Source organism: Octopus bimaculoides, chromosome 26 (genome assembly GCF_046866305.1).
Source record: "Octopus bimaculoides isolate indiv1 chromosome 26, ASM4686630v1, whole genome shotgun sequence".
NCBI classification, from domain to species: domain Eukaryota; kingdom Metazoa; phylum Mollusca; class Cephalopoda; order Octopoda; family Octopodidae; genus Octopus; species Octopus bimaculoides.
The window spans coordinates 28,091,504-28,116,503 of record NC_142953.1 but is presented as its reverse complement, the minus strand read 5'-3'; the positions used below and the strand labels follow the sequence as shown (position 1 = coordinate 28,116,503).

The window sequence follows — 25,000 nt, the reverse complement described above, 5'->3', positions numbered from 1 at the left end:
TTATATTTTTATTCGTTATTCTTCTGTTTGTTCCAGTCATTTGACTGTGGCCATGCTGGAGCACCGCCTTTAGTCAAACAAATCAACCCTAGGACTTATTCATTGTAAGCCTGGTACTTATTCTATCAGTCTCTCTTGCCAAATTTTTGCCAGTGTAATGATATGTATATATATATATATATATATATATATATATATATATATATATATATATATATATATATATATATATATATATATAATGGGCTTCTTTCAGTTTCCATGTACCAATTCGACTCACAAGTCTTTGGTCAGCTCAAGGCTATAATTGAACACACTTGCCCAAGGTGTCACACAGTGGAACTGAACCCAGAACCATTTGGTTGGGAAGACAGCTTCTTACCGGACAGACAGACAGACACACACACACACACACACAGAGTTCTGGTGTCACATAAAAATCACCGGTGCTGGTGCTGTTTAAAAAGCACAAGTGCTGGGGTCATAGGTAACGCATAGGGGCAGGTACCATGTAAAAAGCATCCAGCACACTCTGTCAAAGGATCTCCTCACACTTTTGTCAAGAACAAATTCATTATTCTTAGATAAGATTAGATGATGACTTAGATGTCTGGAACTGTCAAGTCATTGTCAATACCTTACTTGTTTAAGAATAATATATATATACATACATATATGTATGTATGTGTATACATACACACACATACGTGTGTGTGAGTATACGTATACTCTTTGACTCTTTTACTTGTTTCAGTCATTTGACTGTGGCCATGCTGGAGCGCCACCTTTAGTCGAGCAAATCAACCCCAGGACTTATTCTTTGTAAGCCGAGTACTTATTATATCGGTTTTCTTTTGCTGAACCGCTAAGTTACGGGGACGTAAACACACCAGCATTGGTTGTCAAGCGATGTTGTAGGGACAGACACAGACACACAAACCTGTACACAGACATACATATATATATATATATATACATATATAAGAAGGACTTCTTTCAGTTTCCATCTACCAAATCCGCTCACAAGGCTTTGGTCGGCCCAAGGCTATAGTAGAAGACACTTGTCCAAGGTGCCACGCAGTGGGACTGAACCCGGAACCATGTGGTTCGTTAGCAAGCTACTTACCACACAGCCACCCCTACAGATAACATTTCTTGAATAAAAATAATTGCTAACACAGCCCTGTGATTGAGTATGTGTGTGTGTTCCTCTGTGTGTAATTAGATGTAATGTATGCATATATATGTATATATGTGTGTGTGTGTGTGTGTGTGTGTGTGTATTTGTATATGTACACTCACGTTTATGTTTTTATAAATATATAAACACACACACACATAGACTCATACATACATACATACATATATGCATACATATACACACACACACATACGCATGTATGTGCATACACTCACATAATTATGCAGCATGGTCAGATTTATATGTTTGTATATATGTATATATATATATATATATATATATATATATATATATATATATATACACATATATATATATATATATATATATATATATATATATATATGAACACATACTCACATACCTACGTACATACACACACATACAAATTATGCAACATCATTCTTATATCATTTTTTTCCATGCTTGTGTATATGTTTATTTATGTATGTGTGTATGTATGTGTTCATATATGTATATGTGTGTGTGTGTCTGTATATGTGTGTTGTAAATTTACCAAAATGTTTCTGGAACTTAAGTTGCTTTCTGTAAATTATTTCATTGACCCCATTTCCTTACGGTGTGTGTATGTGTGTATATATTTGTGTATATGTATGTACTTGTGTGTGGGTGTGTCTGAATGTTTATGTGTGCCCATGCATATGTGTATATGTATACGTGTATATGCATGTATCTGTATGTGTGTGTGTGTGTATATGTATATGCGTACATGCATGTATATGTATGTGTGCATGCATATGTGTATATGTATGTAAGTGTATGTATATACGTGTGTGTGTTTATGTGTGTGTACATGTATGCATAAGTATGTATGTGCATGTTTCTGTGTATGTGCATGCATGTGTGTATATGTATTTTTTATTTATTTATTTATTTATGTGTTTCAGCCAAGTGGCTGCGGTCATGCTGGTGCACCACCGTATGTGTGTGGATGTATATATATATATATATGTGTGTGTGTGTGTGTGTGTGTGTTTACTGTTTTCTCATTGTGTGTTTATGTGTTTGGCTTTTTGGCTATGTATGTTTATGCAATCAGTGTGTGTATAAGTATTGGTGTTTGTATGATGTATGTATGTGTGTGTGTGTGTATATATATATATATATATATATATATATATATATATATATATATATATATATATATATATATATATATACGCGCACATATATATACACACATATGTACATCTTCCCCTGTGACTTGTTGACACACTTCCTCTTTCCAAAGTCTGCCTCAGATAAACATCGTAGCACAGCCACCACCACCACCACCAGTACTAGCACCACCATTACCATTATGGTTTCCAAAGCTACTGCCACACCACCTCCAACACCCTCATCACCACCACCACTACTACTACTACTGCCTTCCCCCCATTTCTACTATCACTCCGCCCCCCCCCCACTAGTACGAAAGCATTACCTTTCCACTTTCTCTACCTCTATGAATATACAACTACTAGAACCGCCACAGTATCTAGTACCACTTCTACTACAACCATCACTAGAACAACCACCACTACAAGTATTACCACTGCTACCATGCCACTATAACTGCAACCGCAACCACCACCACAAACACTACAGCCACCACCACTTCTGCCACCTCTACAACTACCACCATTACTACTGTAACCACTACCACTACTACTGCTGCCACCACTACAACTACCTCCAGTATTACTACAACAATTACCACCACCCCAACCACCACCACCACTACTATTACCTCTGCAGACATCAATAACATTTGTTTCTTTTTGTTGGTTGATTTTGTTTTTTATGTAACAACCCTGTTGCTCTGTGTTAATGATTCTTCTTGAGAATTCTCTTAAGGTACATGTGAGTGGCTGTGGAATACTCAGCCACTTATATGCTAACTCAATGATCAGATAATTCAGTTGATCAAACAACTCAATACCCATCATTGAAAACGCAAGCGATCCACCCCTTGCTGTACCACGGGCTACAGAAGAGGTACAGTCCATCCAACATCTGTTAGTAGGTGTCACAGGATGGTACAGTCCATCCAACATCTGTTAGCAGGTGTCACAGGATGGTACAGTCCATCCAACATCTGTTAGCAGGTGTCACAGGATGGTACAGTCCATCCAGCATCCATAAGTGGGTGTCACAGGATGGTACACTCCATCCAGCATTCATAAGTAGGTGTCACAGGATGGTACAGTCAATCCAACATCTGTTAGTGGGTGTCACAGGATGGTACAGTTCATCCAGCATCCTTTACTGGGTGTGACAGGATTGCACAGTCCATCCAGCATCTGTAAGTGGGTGTGACAGGATGTTACAGTCGAACCAGTATCTGTAAGTGGGTATCCCAGGTTGGTACAGTCCACCCAACAACAGTTAGGTATCACAGGATGGTACAGTCCACCTAACTGCAAATGGTAGGTACCACAAAGTGGTGTAGTCCATGAAGGTGTAAATAGGTATCACAGGTTGGTAGAGTCCACCTTGACTTTTGAGTGAAATCAGTAGCATACCCCATCCCCACCATAATCTACTCCACCACAGCCACACACGCCTCCATGCTCTAACCTGTCTTCAGTTAGTTTGTTTACCCCCACCATCACCTACACACACACACACAACTTCAGTCAGTCAATCACCATATCACTTCCACATACATATGTCTGTACGTACATACATATACACACACCACCCTACATAATTATGCTTTAACCAGTCAGTCACTAGACATTGCTACTACATCACACACGCACACACACACACACACACATGCAAGCACGCACACACACATACGTTCACACACCACCCCTCGTTAATTAGATTTTAGTCAATTGGTTTACACCACTGCCACTACAATGACTATTCAGGTACCAGCATGTCGGAGCAAACATTACCCTGCTATGTGTACAACCTACCCCAGACTTCCACACTGACCACTGACCACTCACCACCCATATATGAGTACCAACAACAGTTTAGTCAACACTTTCATAGTTCTGATCTAAAACAAACTCACAGGTAAGACGCACGGACACACACACACACAGACACACAAACAGTCATGTACACTCCTGGTTACGCAGGTGCATACAATCACAGCATGTGCTCATGGTTGCCATTTGAATCCAATTATGGCATCTCCTTCGTTAGTGGTTCCCTTCGGGACTTTACTTCCCAATTCAGGCATGGCTGTGTGGTAAGAAGCTTGCTCACCAACCACATGGTTCTGGGTTCAGTCCCACTGCATGGCACCTTGGGCAAGTGTCTTCTACTATAGCTTTGGGCCAACCAAAGCCTTGCGAGTGGATTTGGTAGATGGAAACTGAAAGAAGCCTATCATATATATGTTTGTGTGTCTGTGTTTGTCTCCCCCACCATCGCTTGACAACCGTTGTTGGTGTGTTTATGTCCCCATAACTTAGCGGTTCGGCAAAAGAGACCGATAGAATAAATACTGAACTTACAAAGAATAAGTCCTGAGGTCAATTTGTTCGACTGTAGGTGGTGCTCCAGCATGGCCCCAGTCAAAATGACTGAAACAAATAAAAGAATAAAAGAATAAAAGAATATTTCTGTTGAAATACTTTGGCTTTGTTTCAATTAATTTAAAAAATAATTAAAAACTTAGTAAAAATGCTGTCATTATATGTTAGTGTTTGGAACATAAATCGGCATAGAATTGTGATGGAAGGTTTTTAATTTAGATCACTTTAACTCTTTTGTTACCATATTTCTGTTGTTTCAATATTGATAACGATGAAAAAATTTAATAAAATAAATTTGTTTTTATTTCACTGGTATTTGGAACATAAATTAACATTAAATTTTGACAGAAGGTTTTTAATTTAGACCGTTTTAAATAAAAGTTTGTATCACAGAACCAGTGGTGGTCTTGGGTAGGTTAGCACCAAAATGTTGATGTGAAGCTTGCGTTGTAGATGGGACATTTAAACGATTGGTTGGAGGGGTCAAGTGTAACTATGCACATGTTTTTTCTTTTTTTGCTTCCCCGGCAGTGGTAGGTTAATTTTCCTTCCATCTATTCAATCTGCATCAGACAGTAAACCTGGGCAATTGTGCAGCTGCATTGAGTAATGGCTTTCGTTATTGAGCGGTTTGATGGTAGCCCTTTTCATTAAGCTAGATTTTCATCTGTCAGTCAGCCTCGGAACCTTGCTTTTGTCTTTTGGGTCTTTGTTGATCATGGCACCATTGCGTTTGTAAGATCTTATGAAGGGCACATGAGTGAGACCCATACACAACACAGCCAAGCCATCTCCTTCGGTACCTGCATGTATATCGGTAGTTCTTAATGTTTTTGACATTTTCTATTACTCTTTTATTACTCTTTTGCTTGTTTCAGTCATTTGACTGCGGCCATGCTGGAGCACCGCCTTTTGTCGAGCAAATCGACACCAGGACTTATTCTTTGGAAGCCTAGTACTTATTCTATCGGTCTCTTTTGCTGAACCGCTAAGTTACGGGGATGTAAACACACCAGCATTGATTGTCAAGCGATGTTGGGGGGACAAACACAGACACACATACACACACACACACACACACACACACACACACACACACACACATACAAATATACAATGGGCTTCTTTCAGTTTCCGTCTACCAAATCCACTCACACGGCTTTGGTTGGCCCGAGGCTATAGTAGAAGACACTTGCCCAAGGTGCCATGCAGTGGGACTGAACCCAGAACCATGTGGTTGGTAAGCGAGCTACTTACCACACAGCCACTCCTGCACCTAATGATTACAGTTATTTTACTAAATTTTTCATTATTTTCAAAATTAATTGGAAGTCGGTGTATTTCAACAGAAATGGTGACAAAAGGGTTTCTTCCAAACATCAACTTAATGATGATAGTTTTTTCCTAAATTTTCATTATTTTCAAAATTAACTAAAATATAGGCAGCATATTTCAATAGAAACATAGAAGCAAAATGATTAAACTGATCTAAGAACTTTCCACCCAAATTTCATGTTAATTTATGTTCCAAATAGCAGCTATATAATGACAAAGTTATTTTATTGTATTCTTCATTATTTCCAAAATTAATTGAAACATAGGCAATATATTTCAGTAGAATATGGTAACAACAGCGCAGGTTAAAGTGATCTAAATTGAAACCTTCCAAGAAAAATTCCATATTAATTTAGGTTCCAAACACCAGCTTAGTACCAGCAGAGCTATTTTAAGAAAATTTTCATTATTTCCAAAATAATTGAAACGAAGGCCATGTATTTCATTAGATTATGGTTACAAAAGGGTTAAAAAACACATTTTATTGCTAAACACTTAGAAAAATAAGCTATATATATAGGCATGGCCATGTGGTAAGAAGCTTGCTTACCAACCACATGGTTCTGGGTTCCATCCCTCTGCGTGGCACCTTGGGCAAGTGTCTTCTACTATAGCCTCAGGCCAACCAAAGCCTTGGGAGTGGATTTGGTGTATATATATATATATGTATATATATTTATGTATGTGTGTCTGTGTTTGTTCCCTGTCATCTCTTCATAACTGATGCAGGTGTGTTTATGTCTCCCGTAACTTAGCAGTTTGGCAAAAGAGACCAATAGAATAAGTACTAGGCTTACAAAGAATAAGTTTTGAGGGTGACTTGTTCGACTAAAATCTTATAAGATGGCGCTCCAGCATGGCCACATTCAAATGGCTCAAATTTATTAAAGAATAAAGGAATAATTTATTTACCTGGTTTTATTTGTCATAACAGTGCATAACAAAATTAAGAATAATATTCTCCAAGATCTTCAAGAATTCATATTAATTTTCTGTAGCCTATAGACGCAGGAGTGGCTGTGTGGTAAGTAGCTTGCTTACCAGCCACATGGTTCCGGGTTGATTCCCACTGCATGGCACCTTGGGCAAGTGTCTTCTACTATAGCCTTGGGCCGACCAAAGCCTTGTGAGTGGATTTGGTAGACGGAAACTGAAAGAAGCCCATCGTATATATGTATATATATATATATATATATATATATATATATATGTGTGTGTATATGTTTGTGTTTGTCTGTGTTTGTCCCCACCCAACATCGCTTGACAACTGATGGTGGTGTGTTTATGTTCCTGTAACTTAGGGGTTTAGCAAAAGAGACCAATAGAATAAGTACTAGGCTTACAAAGAATAAGTCCTGGGCTCGATTTGCTGAAACAAGTAAAAGAATAAAAGAATAATTAAAAAAGATTTTTGTGGCGAGCTCTTGATACTCCTTGTGGATTCAACATTGTTGGTTTTGGTTTTGTGGAGGATTTTTTCTGAGTGTGTAATATTATCTTGTCAGGTGACAGGAATGATGGTTTGGAAACTCTAGGTTTAATGAATGTCTGCGGTCCGTATCTCCCATCCAAACAGGGGAGTAAAAGAAACACATTTGTTTACACACACACAAATACATAGCTGACATACACATGCATTTACTGACATACACATGTATACACATTTATGTATGTATGTATGTATGTATGTATGTATGTATGTATGTATGAGGTGGTCCAGAAAGTTCTGAGCATTTTTTAATATGCGAAACAGGATATAAATAATTGACCTTTCAATAAATTTTATGCAATGAAATAATTTCCATTATTATTAATGACCTTTGCTCATCTATCAGGCAATTTAAATATTCCATCAGCATAAAATCTGACTGGTTTTGAAGAAGAAAAGTTATCTAGATGTATTTTCATTCCATCTGAATCATTAAATGTTTTTCCTTGCAATGAGTTCTGTTGAGACAAAAACAAATGGTAGTCAGATGGTGCAATATCAGGAGAATATGGAGGATGGGGTAAGAGATCCCAGCCAAGTTCATATAACTTTGTTTTGGGTAGCCAAAGTTACATGTGGTTGGGCATTGTCTTGTTGGAACACTCCCCCTTTCCTGTTGGCTATCTCTGGCCTCAATTCTTTGATTTTTTGGTTCAATTTAGTCAGCTGACGACAGTACACATCAGAATTAATGGTCTGGTTTTGTGGGAGAAGCTCATGATAAATAATGCCTTTATGATCCCACCAAACACAACGCATAGCTTTTTTTGTATAGATATTCGTTTTTGGTTGCTGTTTCAGGGGATACTTATGCAAACACCAGGATCTTTTTCACACTACATTTTCATACACAATCCATTTATCATCTCCAGTCACAAGTTGTTTAAATAACGGCATGCTTTCATTTTATTTCAAAAGCATATCACAAACAGAATACTTGTCCGAGCAATTCTTTTCTGAGAGATTGTTAAGGACCCATGCATTATAGCAAGAAATGTATCCTAGCTTCACCAGGTGTTCATGAGCCGTATTTTTAGAAATTCACAACTCGTCTGCAAGTTCTCTAGTCATGATATTGGAGTCTTCTTCAATTTTTGCCTTCAAAACATCTTCATCTAATTTTGAAGGTCTTCCACTGTGACTGTCATCTTCCAAGCTAAACTCCCCAGCTTGAAATTTTGCAAACCACCTTCAAACAGTTGATTCACCTACAGTATCATTACCATAATCTTTGGAAGTGTTTTTGCCAGACTGAGCAGCAATTTCTCCTTTTTTTAAAAGAATGAGAAAAGCATTACAACACGAATATGAAATTTTTGGTTATCCACTTCAAATGTCAATAAAGGGTAACCGGAATGGAAAATAAATCTAAGAAAAGATGCACTACCACTTCAAGCATGCCAAAGTTTCAACTGTTACGTTTTGGGTGTGTTCAATGAAGCGTTAAAGGATTTAGCTTAAAAATGCTGAGAACTTTCCAGTGGACCTAATATGTATGTATGTGCATGTATGTATATATATATATATATATATATATATATATATATATATATATATATATATTTATTCATTTATATATCTATATATATGTGTGTGTATTAATATATCTATATGTATATGTGTGTGTGTGTGTGTGTATATATATATATATATATATATATATATATATATATATATATATATCATAAATATATAGGGATTGACAGTAACCTGCTTCTCCAACATACTGAGAATTCAGAAATAGCAGTCAAAGAACTACTGATTTCAAAACTACAAATTATTACTCCAGATTGATAGCGATATTTTTGATACACACAGAACAAAAAACAGTAGAGAAGAGTAAAAAACCACCTGCCTTTAGTTAATTTAGTACCCGGCAAAATTGTTAATTATTAATTTTATTACTAATTGACGATTCCCTGCCCTGCATATCTATATCTATATATATATATATGTATATATACAAAAACACACACATATATATGAATATATGTCTGTGGTTGTCTGCCCACTGTCGCTTGGCAACCGATGTTGGTGTGTTTACGTCCCCGTAACTTAACGGTTTGGCAAAAGAAACTGATAGAATAAGTACTAGGCTTACAAAAGTTAACTCCCGGGATCGATTTGTTCGACTAAAGGTGGTGCTCCAGCATGACCGCTGTCAAATGACTGAAACAAATGAAATAAAAATATAAAAGAATATATACATATACATGTGTGTTTGTGTATATGTGTGTATGTATATCTATCTGTCAATCTGTCTAGCCAAACATGCACACACACACACACGCACACACACACACACATTCTCATACACACACGCATTCACACACTGCCCTATCATCTTTGGTAACTGTCTCTAACCAACCACGTCCAGTTACTCTCCTCTCACCACCACCACCACCACCAATTACACGTTGACCTTAGACAAGACTCTTCACTCTATAATTTACCATTGGACCACTGCCAACATGCTGCTCTCTCGCCAGAGACTCACTGATTCTTTGGGAGCAGGGCGGGGTGGAATGGCAAACGAGGGGAAACACCTGCCTTTTAACTAAACAAACACTAATGGTTGTAAGATTGGTGGTGGTGGTGGCAGCAGCGGCGGTGGTGGTGGTGGATATGTTGGTAATAGTAGTTATTGTGGTGGTAGATGTGATGATGATGATGGTGATGTGGTGGTATGATGCTAGTGGTGATGTTTGTTATGTTTATGATGGCATTATTATTGGTGGAAGTGGTGGTGATGGTGATGGTTGTGACGGCCTTGTTGGTGGTAGTAGTGTTCATGTAGTTGTTGTTGTAGTGGTGGTGGTAGTAGTGGTGATTATGGTAGTGTTTGGTGGTGATGGTGGTGGGTGTAGTTTTGTGGTGTTGGTGGTGATTGTGATTGTGGTGGTGGTGGTTGTAGTGTTGTGGTAGTGATGGTATTGGTGACAGTATTATTAGTGATGGTAACGCAGTGAGTTGGCAGAAATGTTAGCACGCCGGGCGAAATGCTTAGCAGTATTGCATCTGTCTTTACGTTTTGAGTTCAAATTCCACCAAGGTCGACTTTGCTTTTTATCCTTTTGAGGTTGATAAATTTAATACCAGCTGCATACTGGGGTCGATCTAATCATAAACATAACCTATCTAGCCATGGAAATAGGTGGAAAGGCTTCTGGCTATTGAAAAATCTGTCTCAATGAATTCTGTCTTCCATGTGCAATCATGGAAAGGTAGAGATTAAATGATGATGATGATGATGACCTCCAACCCTAACCCCAAAGAAACTCTAACTACCGTTGCTAATGCACTCCTCCCTCTCTCACCATCTTCCTTCCACTCATTCATTCTCTTCTCTCCTCTTCTTTTTCATTGCAGACTAGAATCTCTGATGGGTCTTGACCGAAGTCACATTGAAGATGAGGCATTACGGCATGCTTCATGGTACCAGGCCGGTATTCCAAGGTAAACAGGCTACATGTTAGAACTGTCCTTTGGCCATTCTGTTTCTCTCACTGCCTACATACATACATGCATGCATGCATGCATGCATGCATGCATGCATGTATGTATGTATGTATGATTGTATGTATGCATGTATGTGTGTATGTATGTATGTATGTATTTTGGTGGGGAATTGGTTAAAAATGTTCCTGACTTAGAATATTTGAAAAATATAAAGGAAATATTCTAGAAGCGCATTTATGATATAAACCTTAGAATTCATTTGATGAAAAGTGTGTGTATATATACATATATATTTTATATTTATATGCAAAATAAAACCACAAACTGAGGGGGTTGCTATTAGTAAATGCGAAAATTAAGAATAAAAGATAACTTTTATATATAAATACGTCCACACACATTAAATAACCTTTTTGGTGCAAGGGGAATAAATCTTGGTTTAACATGTTCATTGTTCACTGACGATGTGTTACAAATTATATATGTATTTTTTTTTTTTTTTGTTCTCCCTCCACAGAGAAATTGCTCTGGAGATCTTACAACAAGAAGAAGTTGGCTCTTTCATTGTACGAGACAGCACCACCCACCCAGGATGTTATGCCTTATCGGTTAAGGTGCCGAAATATGAAAATCTGTCGGGCATTTCCCATTATCTTATCCTTAAAACACATCGCGGGGTTAAGTTAAAGGTAAGTGAAGCAAGATGCTGTTATATAAACTTTGTGTCTCTTAAGGTTGGTCAAAGGTCGGGGTAGATTTAATGGAAATTTGAAGAAAAAATTTCTGATTTTTGGGAACAGATTTATTTAATGTTTAAATCAACCATTTTGTGGTTATATTTCTTATGAAATTACATCATTGCTTATGTTTTATTTCAGTTATTTTTGAAAGCAACCAGTAATTTGGTGTGATTTAGTAAAATAACTGTTGTTATTGGGCTAAAAGTGTAGGACATAGCAAAAGATGGTGTTTGGATCATGTAAAAGGCAAATATATATACAGGTCGGCCCAAAAGTAGGTTTACAGTTATCACATAGGCACATTAAATTTCTTTTAAAACATTTTATTACATTTAAATTTTTGTCTTACAATCATATTGTTTTGTTGGCACTCCGTCGCTTACGACGTCGAGAGTTCCAGTTGATCCAATCAACGGAACAGCCTGCTCGTGAAATTAACGTGCAAGTGGCTGAGCACTCCACAGACACATGTACTCTTAACGTAGTTCTCGGGGATATTCAGCGTGACACAAGGCTGACCCTTTGAATTACAGGAACAACAGAAACAGGAAGTAAGAGTGAGAGAAAGTTGTTGGTGGAAGAGTACAGCAGGGTTCGCCACCATCCCCTGCCGGAACCTCGTGGAGCTTTAGGTGTTTTCGCTAAATAAACACTCACAACGCCCGGTCTGGAAATCGAAACCGCGATCCTATGACCGCGAGTCTGCTGCCCTAACCACTGGGCCATTGCGCCTCCACCATATTGTTTATGCACATCTTAAACAGACAATGTTTAATCTCTCAGATGCTCAAAATGTCCTCTTTCAACATTGCAACATTCTTCAAACCTCTTGAGAACACTCTGACACACAGTACGGCACAAATTCCGATCTCCATCAATTGTGTCTTGCAGCCTTTTCAATAGTCATTGACACACACACACACACATATATATATGTAGGTTACGAAGGGTATTGGAGTCAACCAAACTCTAAAGATACAGGTAATACCGAGTAAGTGCTGTATACTGACTAGTTTTGCCCCTGATGTTGTTGCAATATGAGTGGGGAATATAAGATGGGTCGTGTATTAGCATGTGTATATATAAAAAGAATGAGATAAAGAGACCAATGGCATAAATAAATTTATATTTTATATAGAAAGTCTTACAGCTGTATAATTTTACTTATGCCATTGGTCTCTTTATCTTATTCTTTTATATATATATATATATATATATATATATATATATATATATATATATATATATATATATATGAAAAGGTTGCAAGACGCAATGAAAATTTTAGGAAAAATAAATAAGTAAATGAGTGGAAACTTAACCAGTGAGTGTGTTAAATTAATAAGGCACTAAAAGAGAATGATCCTCCCCAGACAACAGAATATATGCAAATTATAAAAATAATAATAAAAACAATATACACTACAGTACTGTTTCTACTTTGCTGATGTCCACCTCTCGTGGTGGGTTTTGGAATGTCACACCCTTGATAGTCGAAGGGTTACTGTATAGACTTGTACCAAAATATGAAGGAATACTTCTTTGCTGTATGGGGTGTGTTCTGCAGTTGTAGCTACTAACATTTTTCCATTCTATTTTATTTGTTTATCTTTTTTTTCTTCTCCCTATTTTTTTTGTTGCAGGGACTTGATAAGGAATGGCCAAACCTGGCATCGCTGGTTACTCACCATACAGTCATGCGGGAGATGTTGCCCTGCACACTGAAGCTGCCTAGAAACTCTCAGAATCCTACTTTCAAAGATACCGACAAAGACGACAAAGACGAAGATCCAGATTATCAGCGGTTATCAGACTTTTCAACCATGATGGCTGACCTCAAAATGTAGCTCTCCATGGATATATAATGTTATATTTCAAACACACAAGCACACACACACAACCCCCCCCCCCTCCTCATTTTCATTATAATTATTATTGGTTATTATAAAAAGAAACAAAAAAAAACGCTGGTGGATTGGCAGAATCGAAAGAGCACTGAACGGACAAAATGCCTTGTGGTATTTAGTTACGGTTCTCTTTACGATCTATTTAAAATTTTTTTTTTGTTTTTTTTTTTTGTTTTCTTTTGTCTCTGTTCTAAGTTCAAATTCCGCTGAGATCAACTTTGCCTTTTATTCTTCAGAGGAGCATGGGGACAAGGGTTCAATAAAACATGAACTACCAACCAAATACATGAGGGACAGCAAGGTTGGGGGTTTACGTTGATTGGTGCATTTCGACTTTACATTACCTGCCCTCACAAAATCTGTGGCCTTGTGCCTATGTAAAAAAAAAAAAAAAATCACCATTAATATTACTATTATTATTATTATTATTATTATTATTATCATTGTTAAAGGCGGCAAGCTAGCAGAGTTATTACCATGCTGGACGAAATGCTTAGCGGCGTTTCGTCCATCTCTACATTCTGAGTTCAAATTCTGCTGAGGTCAACTTTGCCTTTCATCCTTTTGGGGGGGTCGATAAAATAAGTACCAGTTATGCACTGGGGAGTTGATGTAATCGACTCATCCCTGTCCCCGCCCAAAAATTACTGCCCTTGTGGCAAAATTTGAAACCATTATTATTATTATTATTATTATTATTATTATTATCAAAGGCGGTGAGCCAGAAGAGTCATTAGCACATTGGATGAAATGCTTAGCTGCATGTCGTCCATTTTTACATTCTGAGTTCAAATTCTGCCAAGGTGGACTTTGCCTTTCATCCTTTTGGGATGAAATAAGTACCAGTCAAGTACTGGGGTCAATGTAATCGACTAATCCCCTACCCTCAAATTTCAGGCCTTGTGCTTATAGTAGAAAGGATTATTATTATTATTATTATTGCCACAAAGGACCACCTATTGGCAGAATCTCTGAAGAACATGGGACAAAATGTGCTGTTGTTTGGTTATCCCTACTTTTAGTGTATTGTTTCGAATCCCCCACCAAGGGGCGGCAACTGCTTTTTTTCATCTTACCCAGAGGAGGTCGACAACAAAAAAAAATAATGAAGAATACAAAGTACCAGTCACATACTGGGACAAACACAGTGGAGTGTGGGGCATCGTAGAGTTCGGGATTGGTGAGGTGGTCGATTTAATCTGCTGTGTCCCACCCCCACACTCCCGTCCCCACCACACCCCCGCTTCGCGACACCCCAAGAAAGCCACACATGGCCTTATGTCATTGTGTCAGTGATGGAAATAATAATCATCATCATTATCATCATCATCATCGTTATCATTACTATTATTATTATTATTATTATTATTATTATTATTATTTATTATATTTCGGTTGCCGCTACGTTCTGAGTTCAAATTCCGCTGAGATCGGCTTTGCTTTCCATCCTTTCAGGGTCGATGAAATAAGTACCAGTTACACACTGGGGTTGATGTAATCGACTATTGCCCTCTTCTCCCAAAAATTTTCAAGGCCTTGAGCCTAAAATAGAAATAATAATAATAATAATAATAATAATTATCATAATTATTATTATTATCATAATTATTATTATTATTATTATTATTATTATTATTATTATTATTAAGATGTTGAGCTGGCAGAATTGTTAACATGCTGGGCAAAATGCTTAGCATCATTTTCCTCTGTGTTTACGTTCTGAGTTCAAGCTCTGCTGGTGTCGGTAATCGACTATCCCCACCCCTGCCCCAAAACTGCTGCCGCTCTGGCAAAATTTTAAACCACTATTATTAGGCCCTGTGCCTATAGCAGAAAAGGATTACTACTACTATTACTGCTACTACTACCACTACTACTACTACTACTACTGCTAAAGGTGGTAAGCTGGCAAATCCTTCTTGCTTTTTGTTCCAAGTTCAACTTTTAATTTTCTCAATGTTGACTTCTGCTTTCATCCTTTCTTGAGAGGGTGGGGTCGATAAAATAAAGTACCAAGTATTGGCGGGGGTGGGGGGTATCGATGTAATCGACCACCTCCCTCTCTCCATCCCCTCCCCCAACCCCTATTTCAGGCTTCGTGCCTATAAGAGGAAAAGTTATTATTATGATTAGAATAATAATAATAATAATAATAATAATAATTATTATTATTATTATTATTATTGTTGTTATTATTATTATTCACAACCACATAAATGTCACAACTTCTTGTTTTCTTTCTCTACACCGCCATCACCACACCCTTCACTTGTCTATCTCCCTACCCCCTCTCTCTCTCTCTCTCTCTCTCTCTCTCCAGCTTTCCCTCTCTCTTCCTTCTCTCTCTCTCTCTTTTCTGTCAATGTAAAGTTTTTCCTGGATTGTATTTGACAAAAAACAAAAGCATTATTATTATTATTATTATTATTATTATTATTATTATTATTATTATTATTATTATTATCATTATTATGACGGTGAGCTGGCAGAATCTTTAGCATGCCGGGCAGAATGCTGAGCGGCATTTTACCTGTCACTACGTTCTGAGTTCAAATTCCGCCGTGGTCGACTTTGCCTTTTTTTCCTTTCAGGGGTCGATAAACTAAGTACCAGTCATATACTGAGGAGAGCAATGTGATCAATTGTACCCTCCCCCCCACACACAAACAAAATCCAGGCCTTGTGCCTATAGTAGAAAGGATTATTATTATTATTATTAAGGTGGTGAGTTGGCAGAAGCGTCAGTGTGCTGGGCGAAATGCTTAGCGGTATTTCGTCTGCCACTGCATTCTGAGTTCAAATCCCACCAAGGTCGACTTTGCCTTTCATCCTTTCGGGGTCAATAAATCAAGTACCAGTTACACACTGGGGTTGATATAATTGACAAGCTCCCTCCCCCAAATTTCAGGCCTTGTGCTTATAATGGAAAGCATTATTATTATTATTATTATTATTATTATTATTATCGGTAAGGCAGTGAGTTGGTAGAATTGTTTGCATGCCAGGCAAAAATGCTTAGCAGCATTTCATCCGTTGCTATGTTCTGAGTTCAAATTCTACCATGGTCAACTTTGCCTTCTCTCCCTCCAGGATTGATAAAATAAAGTACCAGTCATGCGCTGGGGTCAAACTAATCCACTTCCCCCTCCCTTCAAAACTGCTGGTCTTGTGCCAAAATTTGAAACCATTATCGTTACTATTAATCTTATTACTACTATCATCATCACCATCACCATTGTCATCATCATCATCGTCATCATTATCAGAGTGGTAGTTTGGCAGAATCACCAGAGCATTGTGGGAAAACGCTTTGCTATATTTCTTGTAGTTCTCTATGTTCTGAGTTCAAATCACGCCAAGGTCAAACTTTGCCTTTCATTCTTCTGGGAGTTGATAAAATAAAACACTAGGGTTTGGTAAAATAGTACCAGTCAAGTATAAGGGTCGAAGGTACCGACTAACCCACCAGCCCCGCCTCTCTCCCCCTCCCCTCAAAGTTGCTGGCCTTGTTATGGTCAGGGTGGTTGCCGGGCAGATTCATTAGAATATTAAACAGAATGAAATGCCTTGCATTATTTCTTCTGGCTGTTTGTGTCACGAGTTCAAATCTCATTGTGGTCATCTTAGCTTCTCATCCTTTTGGGGTCAATCATTAAAGTACCAGTCGAAGTACTGGGATGGATGGATGGATGGTATCTGGTATCGACTAAACTCCTATCCTTAAGACTGCTGGCCTTGTGCATAAATCAGAATCTATTATTATTATTATTATTATTATTATTATTATTATCATCATTATTATTGAAGGCAGAATCATTAGCACACTGGGTGAAACGCCTAACGGTATATTGTCAGTGTTCACATTGTGAGTTCAAATGCTGCTGGAGTCGACTTTGCCTTTCATCCTTTCGGGGTCAATAAATTAAGTACCAGTTATGTACTGGGGTCGATGTGATCGACTATCCCTCTCCCTCAAAATTACTGCCCTTGTGGCAAAATTTGAAACCATTATCATTATTATTATTATTGTCAGGGCAGTGGTGTGGCTGGGTCGTTAGATTATCAGACAAGGATGCGGTTTCGGTGTTTTGTTTTGTTTCTTTATTGCTCTGTGTCCAAACCCAGCCGAGGTCAGCTTGGCCTTTTATCCTTATAAGGTCAATAAGATTAAAAGCACGGGATACATACTGGGACAGCGTGGCTATGATGGACTTAATCAATTAACTGGCCCCTCCTTTCAGAATTTCTGGCCCTTTAACCTACGTTAGAAACATTATTATCATTGTTGTTGCTGTTGTTGTTGTTGTTGTTACACCTACCCCCTACCCCAGTCAACTCTGGTCAGACGAGCAGACAAAAGCAAATCTTGGATCAAAGACGTTCCAACCGTGACCATCCCATCGGTTTTCATTTAAAAAAAAAAAATTTGTTGTCTATCATGGACCACATTTGTTCTGTTTACTGATGTGTCCTTCTTTATTTTCAAGCTGTAGCATGTGATGTGGCTGGTGTTTCTAGCTGGATGAGCTTAATCTTGTAGGGTTACTTTAATTTTTTTTTTTATGTTGCTTGAGGGTTACTTGAGGGGGATGTGGGATGGGGCAAGGAGGCTGTGATTGTGATGGTGGTGGGTTTTTGGTCAGTGTGTGAGTGTGTGTCTTGATTTTTTTTCCCTGGTTGTAAATAAAACATTTCTTTGCTGCTAGTGTCTTTGAGAAATGTCTGAAGACCACGACATCATCTTACCACCGTCACCACCACCACCACCACCACCTCAATAGTAATAGATTACACCTAACATCAACATAACGTTGTTGTTGTTGTTGTTGTTGCTGCTGTTGTTGTTATTGTTCAGGAAGTGATGTGGCAGACTTGATTGGTTGGTTTGACGTTACTTAGTTACGACTCTCTACATTATAGGTTCAAATCCTGGCAAGCCTGAATTTGATTTGCTTCCTACTGGCCAGGTACTATCAAAACATTTAAGAACCAGTCAAAGATATTTTAGTTTACTAACTTTCTCCCCCACCACATACACTTACGTACATATATGTTACTGTGTGCCTATGTTAGAAACCACCATTATTATTATTATTATCATTATTATTTTACTTCCCAGAGCTCTTAGTCTTATGGTTGATTCAATTCTGTGAGAGCAAACGGCAGCCTGTTGTCAGAGGTCTCACAAAGTCTTTTTCTGCAAATTATAAGGTTTTTATAAGCATTTTTGATTAGCTTATTATTATTATTATTATTATTATTATTATTATTATTATTATTACCACCATCATTGTCATCATAAAGGCAGTGAGCTGGCAGAATTGTTAGCACACTGGACGAAATGCTTAGCAGTATTTCACCCGTCGCTAGATTCTGAGTTCAAATTCTGCCGAGGTTGACTTCGCTTTTCATTCTTTCAGGGGGTCGATAAATTAAGTACCAGTGAAACACTGGGGTTGATGTAATTGACTCATCCTCTCCCCTAAAATTTCAGGCCTTGTGCATATAGTAGAAAGGATTATTATTATTATTATTATTATTATTATTATTATTATTATTATTACTATTTTTATTTCTACAATTGCAAGCTAGCGGAATTGTTAGTGCACCAAGCACAATACTTAGCAGCATTTCATTTGTCTGTACGTCCTGAGTTCAAATTCTGCCAAGGTCCACTTTACCTTTCGTTCTTTCGGGGTCGTTAAAACAAGTACCAGTTGAACACTGGGGTCGCTGTAATTGACTCATCCCCTTATAGCAAAAATCGCCCGTCACTACATTCTGAGTTCAAATTCCACTAAGGTTGATTCTGCCTTTCATCCTTTCAGGGTCATTGAAATAAGTACCAGTTGTGTACTGGGGTCGATGTAATCACTTTCAGTTTTTTAAATAGTATTTTGGGTGTTGTGCCAACTGCACCAATTACTACAGTTACCATTATTATTGGGGGTCATTAAATTAAGTACCAGTTGCGTACTGGGGTCGATGTAATCGACATAATCCCTTCCCTCAAATTTGAAGCCTTGTGCTTCCAATAGAAAGGATTATTATTATTATTATTATTATTATTAAGGTGGTGAATTGGGGGAAACGTTAGCATACTGGCCAAAATGCTTTGCGGTATTTTATCTGTCTTTACATTCTTGTGTTCAAATTCCACCCCAGTCGACTTTCAGTGTCAATAAAATAAGTACCAGTTGCGTACTGGGGTTGATGTAATCGCCTAGTCTCCTCCCACCAAAATTTCAGGCTTTGTGCTTTAGTAGAAAGGATTATTATTATTATTATTATTATTATTATTATTTATTATAGCTGGCAGAACCATTAGCAATCAGGCGAAATGCTTAGTGGAATTTTGTCCATTTTCACATTCTATGTTCAATTTCTGCCAAGGTCAACTTTGCCTTTCATCCTTTCGGGGTTGATAAATTAAGCACCAGTTATGCTCTGGGGTCAATGTAACTGACTTAGTCCTTCTCTGAAACTGCTGACCTTGTGTCAAAATTTGTAACCATTATTATTCAGGGGTTAGAGCACTGGTCTTGAAAACCAAAAATCACATGTTCAATTCTCACTGGAGGCTTTATGGAGACAATTTTTTAAAGGTGGCGAACAGGTAAAATTGTTAGCTGTTTTTTGTCTGTTTTTACATTCTGAGTTCAAATTTCACTGTGGTTGACTTTACCTTTCATCCTTTCGGGGTCAATGAAACAAGTACCAGTGAAGTACTAGGGTCGATGTAATCAACTTACCCCTGCTCCAAATTTTCAGGCCTTATGCCTATAGTAGAAAGGATTATTATTATTATTATTTATGGAATGAGATGTACATCATAAGTTACCTAACTTGGAATAAGAATTACATACAATACTTCTTGGTGAAGTTTACAAAGATGCACATGTTGTTCAGCAGAAAAATATTAAAAAAAAATAAAGCATGCATAGAGGTGTTTGGTGGGGCAGGGGTGGTTAAGGAGATTGTTCCAGCTTCACATTTAAGGTTAACAAAAAATATTCACAGTTAACATTCTCTTTCACCCACTGCATCACTCCACCCCTCACTTTCAACACAATCTCACTGGATCCCTCTCCCCTTCTCACTCTCTCTCTCTCCCCCCCCCCGTCTCCAGACCCTTCTTCTCTTTCACTCCTTCTACCACTTGACCTCTGACCTCCACCCCAAAATCTAGTCATTAAACAACATATTTTGTTTGTTTTTAAATTTTGTTCTTGTTTTTCTTTTTTTCTTTTGTATTATTTGTTTGCTTTCTTATTTTTGATATTTTTAACTGGTTTTTTTTTCATTCCTTACTCAACAAGAGACAGAATGCACACGTGTTGGCATACATATTACATATATGCATACATTAGCATATACATATATACATACATATATTTATACATATAGTATATATGTATAAATTCTTTTGTATGGCCAACAAGTAGAGGGACACTGCAGTAAAGAAGACCCTTCCTTTGGTATAAGAGTAAGTAGAAGCAATCACTAAAGTCTCAACATTTTAATTTGACATCTCGGGAAAGTCAGTGTCTAGATCAATTTGCATGGCATAAAACGTGTCATGATGCAGCAAAACAATTTGAGGTGAAGAAACAGAACAATGAAACAATTATATCCTGCAATCAACAGACATATTTGTCCGATCCCAGGCAAAATCAAAATCATCAGTGTCCCCATTGTGACTTCATAGCAAAATTCTTACCTGGACTTAAACTCCATTCACACATCCATCGCAAATAGATGCTGCTTCTTTTATTTTTAAAATTGTTCTCTCATCTTTATTTATTTTTTTTTAAAATCCTCTCCTTCAAACACTCATACATCGAAATTGACAGGAGTGACCATCATATATAAATTTAAAGTGTAAGATATAACTCCAGAGACTCATGTGGCTATCACAGAAAGCTCCTTTCACAGATTACTATGTGGTCTACATCTATTTGTCTGTCTGTCTATCTTTCTATCTAGATGTACACACACACACACATATATAGATCAAAAATAAGGAGCGTGTTGCATCTTCCCAATAATGGCACAAAATTGCACTCAACACAAGCCGATAACTGATGCGAAATTAGTGACCTTCTGTGTTTGTTCTCCCTTTGTGCATTTAGTGCATTTAACATATTTTTCTCTTCATTTGTTTATTACTGTATATATGTTTGACTTATATATATATATATATATATATATATATATGTATGTATCTATATGTACATATGAAGATTTTGAATATTTTTTTCAGCGCATGTCTTTCTACATCTGTCCAGATTACTGGGAACAGGCTCTCCTTGTGAAGGTTTTAGTTGGGATGGTCTTACTACTAAATCAGAGGCTCAGGTCTTTTCCCAAACATGACCGGTCACCTTGGAGGGTGAGGACCAATGTTCAAGACGAGACTGTATATTGTGTATCGCTAAGTAACAGCTGCTACCTCTATATGGCCTTTGAACCCTAATGGAAGAACCTGTGAAGGATGACTTATAATTTCTGTGGTTGCCATAATTTTAAGAAGGCAAAGCTAAGCTGACTACGAAAGTGTAATTCAAGCAGGACTGGCAGCAGTCTGTTGCAATCCTGTTGCATGATCCTGTATGTCACATTTCACATGTGTCCCAAAAGATGTCTTTGAAATCACAGTGAGGGGTTCACCTTAGTCAAAACCATTCCACTAGCATTTCTTCACTGATCTCTTTTTCATAGAATTACAAAAGAAGAAAGAAATATTCAAAAATGAAGAGGAATTGCTCTCAACAGCATACATAGACACATATATATATATATATATATAGAGTCATAAATGACAGAGAAATATTTATGATTATATACACTCCTTATCCTTTTCTCTTGTATATTACTATATATTCTCTATGGTTTGTACAATGAATGATACATTAAGGATTTTTTTTTTTATGAGTTCTACTGGATTAATTGAATTCATATACTGTGACTCAAATATATATGTGTGTGTGTGCGTGCACGTGTGTGTGTGTGTGTATGTTTCCATGCACACACACACACATTCTGATTCTGAATTTTGCTGAGATTGATTGGCCTTTCATCCTGTCAGGTCAATAAGATTAAAGTACTCGTCAAGTACGAGGGCCAATGATTTACCCATTCCCTTCCAAATTTGACCTCATGCCAAACTTAGATTAACATTATCGTCTTTTCTCAGATGATATGGTGGGTATGGTCTGAGGGGAATTTGGTTTCTATTTGTAGCAGGTGGCATGGCCACTCAGAGGCTTCTTCGTAGGCTCATCTTCATTGGTGTTGCTTTTTGTTATAGTTGCTGTTGTCATTTTTGTTAATCCTGTTGTTATTGTTACAATCACAATTTGTTTCACACCATGTCACTATGCCCCTCTCCCATCATCATCATCATCATCATTTTTTTAATGCTTGTTTTCTCTGCTGGTATGTGTTGAATGGTTTGACCAGAACTGGGAAGCTGTGCCAAGTTCCAGTCTGATATGGCATGGTTTCTTATGGCTGGATGCCCTTCCTAATGCCAACCATTTTACACTGCGTGCTGGGTGCTTTTAACATGTGACCAACACAAGCGCTTTTATGTGGGACCAGCACAGGACCCATGCAGGTCAATCACCTTCACCAGGGGATGCAGCCTTAACACTTCCGCTGTGGAGGACAGGTCTTCTTGAAGACAGCAAGGTGCCAGGTATCTCGGTCCAGGCTATATTTAGTAATTTATTCTTGTCATATATTTTGGTGGTGGTCATGGTGGTGTTGGTGCTGATAGGACTGATTTTCATCATGTGCTAGTTTAACACTGAATGTCAAGGTATTTAGGGACCAGCACTTATGAGGGGTCACAAACACTCACTTCCTGATTCAAACCTTTGAGGTTTACATTTCCGGTTAATTCAGTGTGTGCGTGTGTGCATGAATACATATATATTTTGTGTATATGTATAGATGTGTGAGTTTGTGTGTGTGTATCACCGTATTGACCAGACTATCAGACATTGTTATACATCGCTAGTCACAATGCGATTTGCATTAGTTTAGCTTTTGAATGATGCCACCCCACTGGCTGGGTGAGCAGGCCAACATTGCCCCTGATTGGAAGGCTATTCCATCACAAGATTATCCATTTAGTTGAGTTGCCTGGAACAACGGGAAATGAAGTGCTTTGCTCAAGAACACCACACACAGCTGGTTGAGAATTGAAACCAGGATTTCCTGGTCATGAATGCAATACCCTAACCACTAGGTCATGCACCTTCACATATCTATCTATCTGTCTGTCTGTCTGTCTGTGTGTAGACACAGGCATGACTGTGTGGTAAGAAGCCTGCTTCCGAACCATTTGGTTCCATGTTCAGTCCCAGTGTGTGGTACCTTCGGCATGTGTTTTCTACTATAGCCTTGGGCCAACCAAACACTTCTGAGTGGATTTTCTAGATGGAAACTGAAAGAAGCCTGTCTTATATATTTATGCGTGTGTATATCCTAGTGTCTCTGTTTGTCCCCCAACCACCACTTGACAACTGGTGTTGGTGTGTTTACATCCCTGTAACTTAGCAGTTCAGTAAGAGAGATTGATAGAATAAGTACCAGGCTTTGGAAAAAGAAAGTACTGCAGCCAATTCATTTGACGAAGTATTCTTCAAGTCTCAAGGCGGTGCTCCAGCATGGCTGAAGTCTAATGATTAAAAAAAGTGAAAGATAAAAGTATATATGCGTGTGTGTGTGTGTGTATATATATATATATATGTATATATGTATATATATATATATATATATGTATATATATATATGTATACAGGCACAGGCATGGTTGTGTGGTAAGAAGCTTGCTTGCCAACCACATGGTTCCGGGTTCACTCCCACTGCGTGACACCTTGGGCAAGTGTCTTCTGCTACAGCCCTGGGCTGACCAAAGCCTTGTGAGTGAATTTGGTAGATGGAAACTGAAAGAAGCCTGTCGTATCTATGTATATATATTTATATGTTTGTGTGTCTGTGTTTGTCCCCCCCCACTATCGCTTGACAACCGATGTTGGTGTGTTTACATCCCCTGTAACTTTTACCTGTGTTAACCCATGTTACTTTGTGTTAATATGACTAAAGAGCAGTGGTATTGTTTATGTTTGTCGTAAGTAAAATATCTTCTAGGGTACTGGGACATGTCTATAGACTGGAAGAAAGTACCCTCCTTGAAAACATGAGTTGATATAAGGAAGGGCATCCAGGCTTAGATTACTCCCTCAAGAAGTCTTGACCGACTCCTGCCGGCATGGAAGATTCAGATACAATAATAATGATGATGATGGTGATGTGTGTGTGTGTGTACGTATACATACACATATACACATGAGCACATA

At 37.8% G+C, this 25,000-nt stretch overlaps 1 protein-coding gene across 3 annotated transcripts in view; it reads left to right on the top strand.

The window, feature by feature from the left end:
- The window catches only part of LOC106874906 (EGFR adapter protein), a 48,466-nt gene extending 27,614 nt beyond the window's left edge, over nt 1–20,852 (top strand). For 2 of the 3 annotated variants that reach the window (XM_089342853.1, XM_089342852.1), the window contains exons 2-4: nt 10,895–10,981; nt 11,502–11,673; nt 13,368–20,852. In XM_089342853.1, the coding sequence (XP_089198979.1) occupies nt 10,895–10,981; nt 11,502–11,673; nt 13,368–13,571 (463 nt within the window). In that variant the 3' untranslated portion in view covers nt 13,572–20,852. Of the gene's footprint in view, nt 1–3,939; nt 4,235–10,894; nt 10,982–11,501; nt 11,674–13,367 lie in introns of those variants that run through there. The other variant, XM_014922820.3, reaches the window with a different exon arrangement.
- Nucleotides 20,853–25,000: the final 4,148 nt, after the last annotated feature.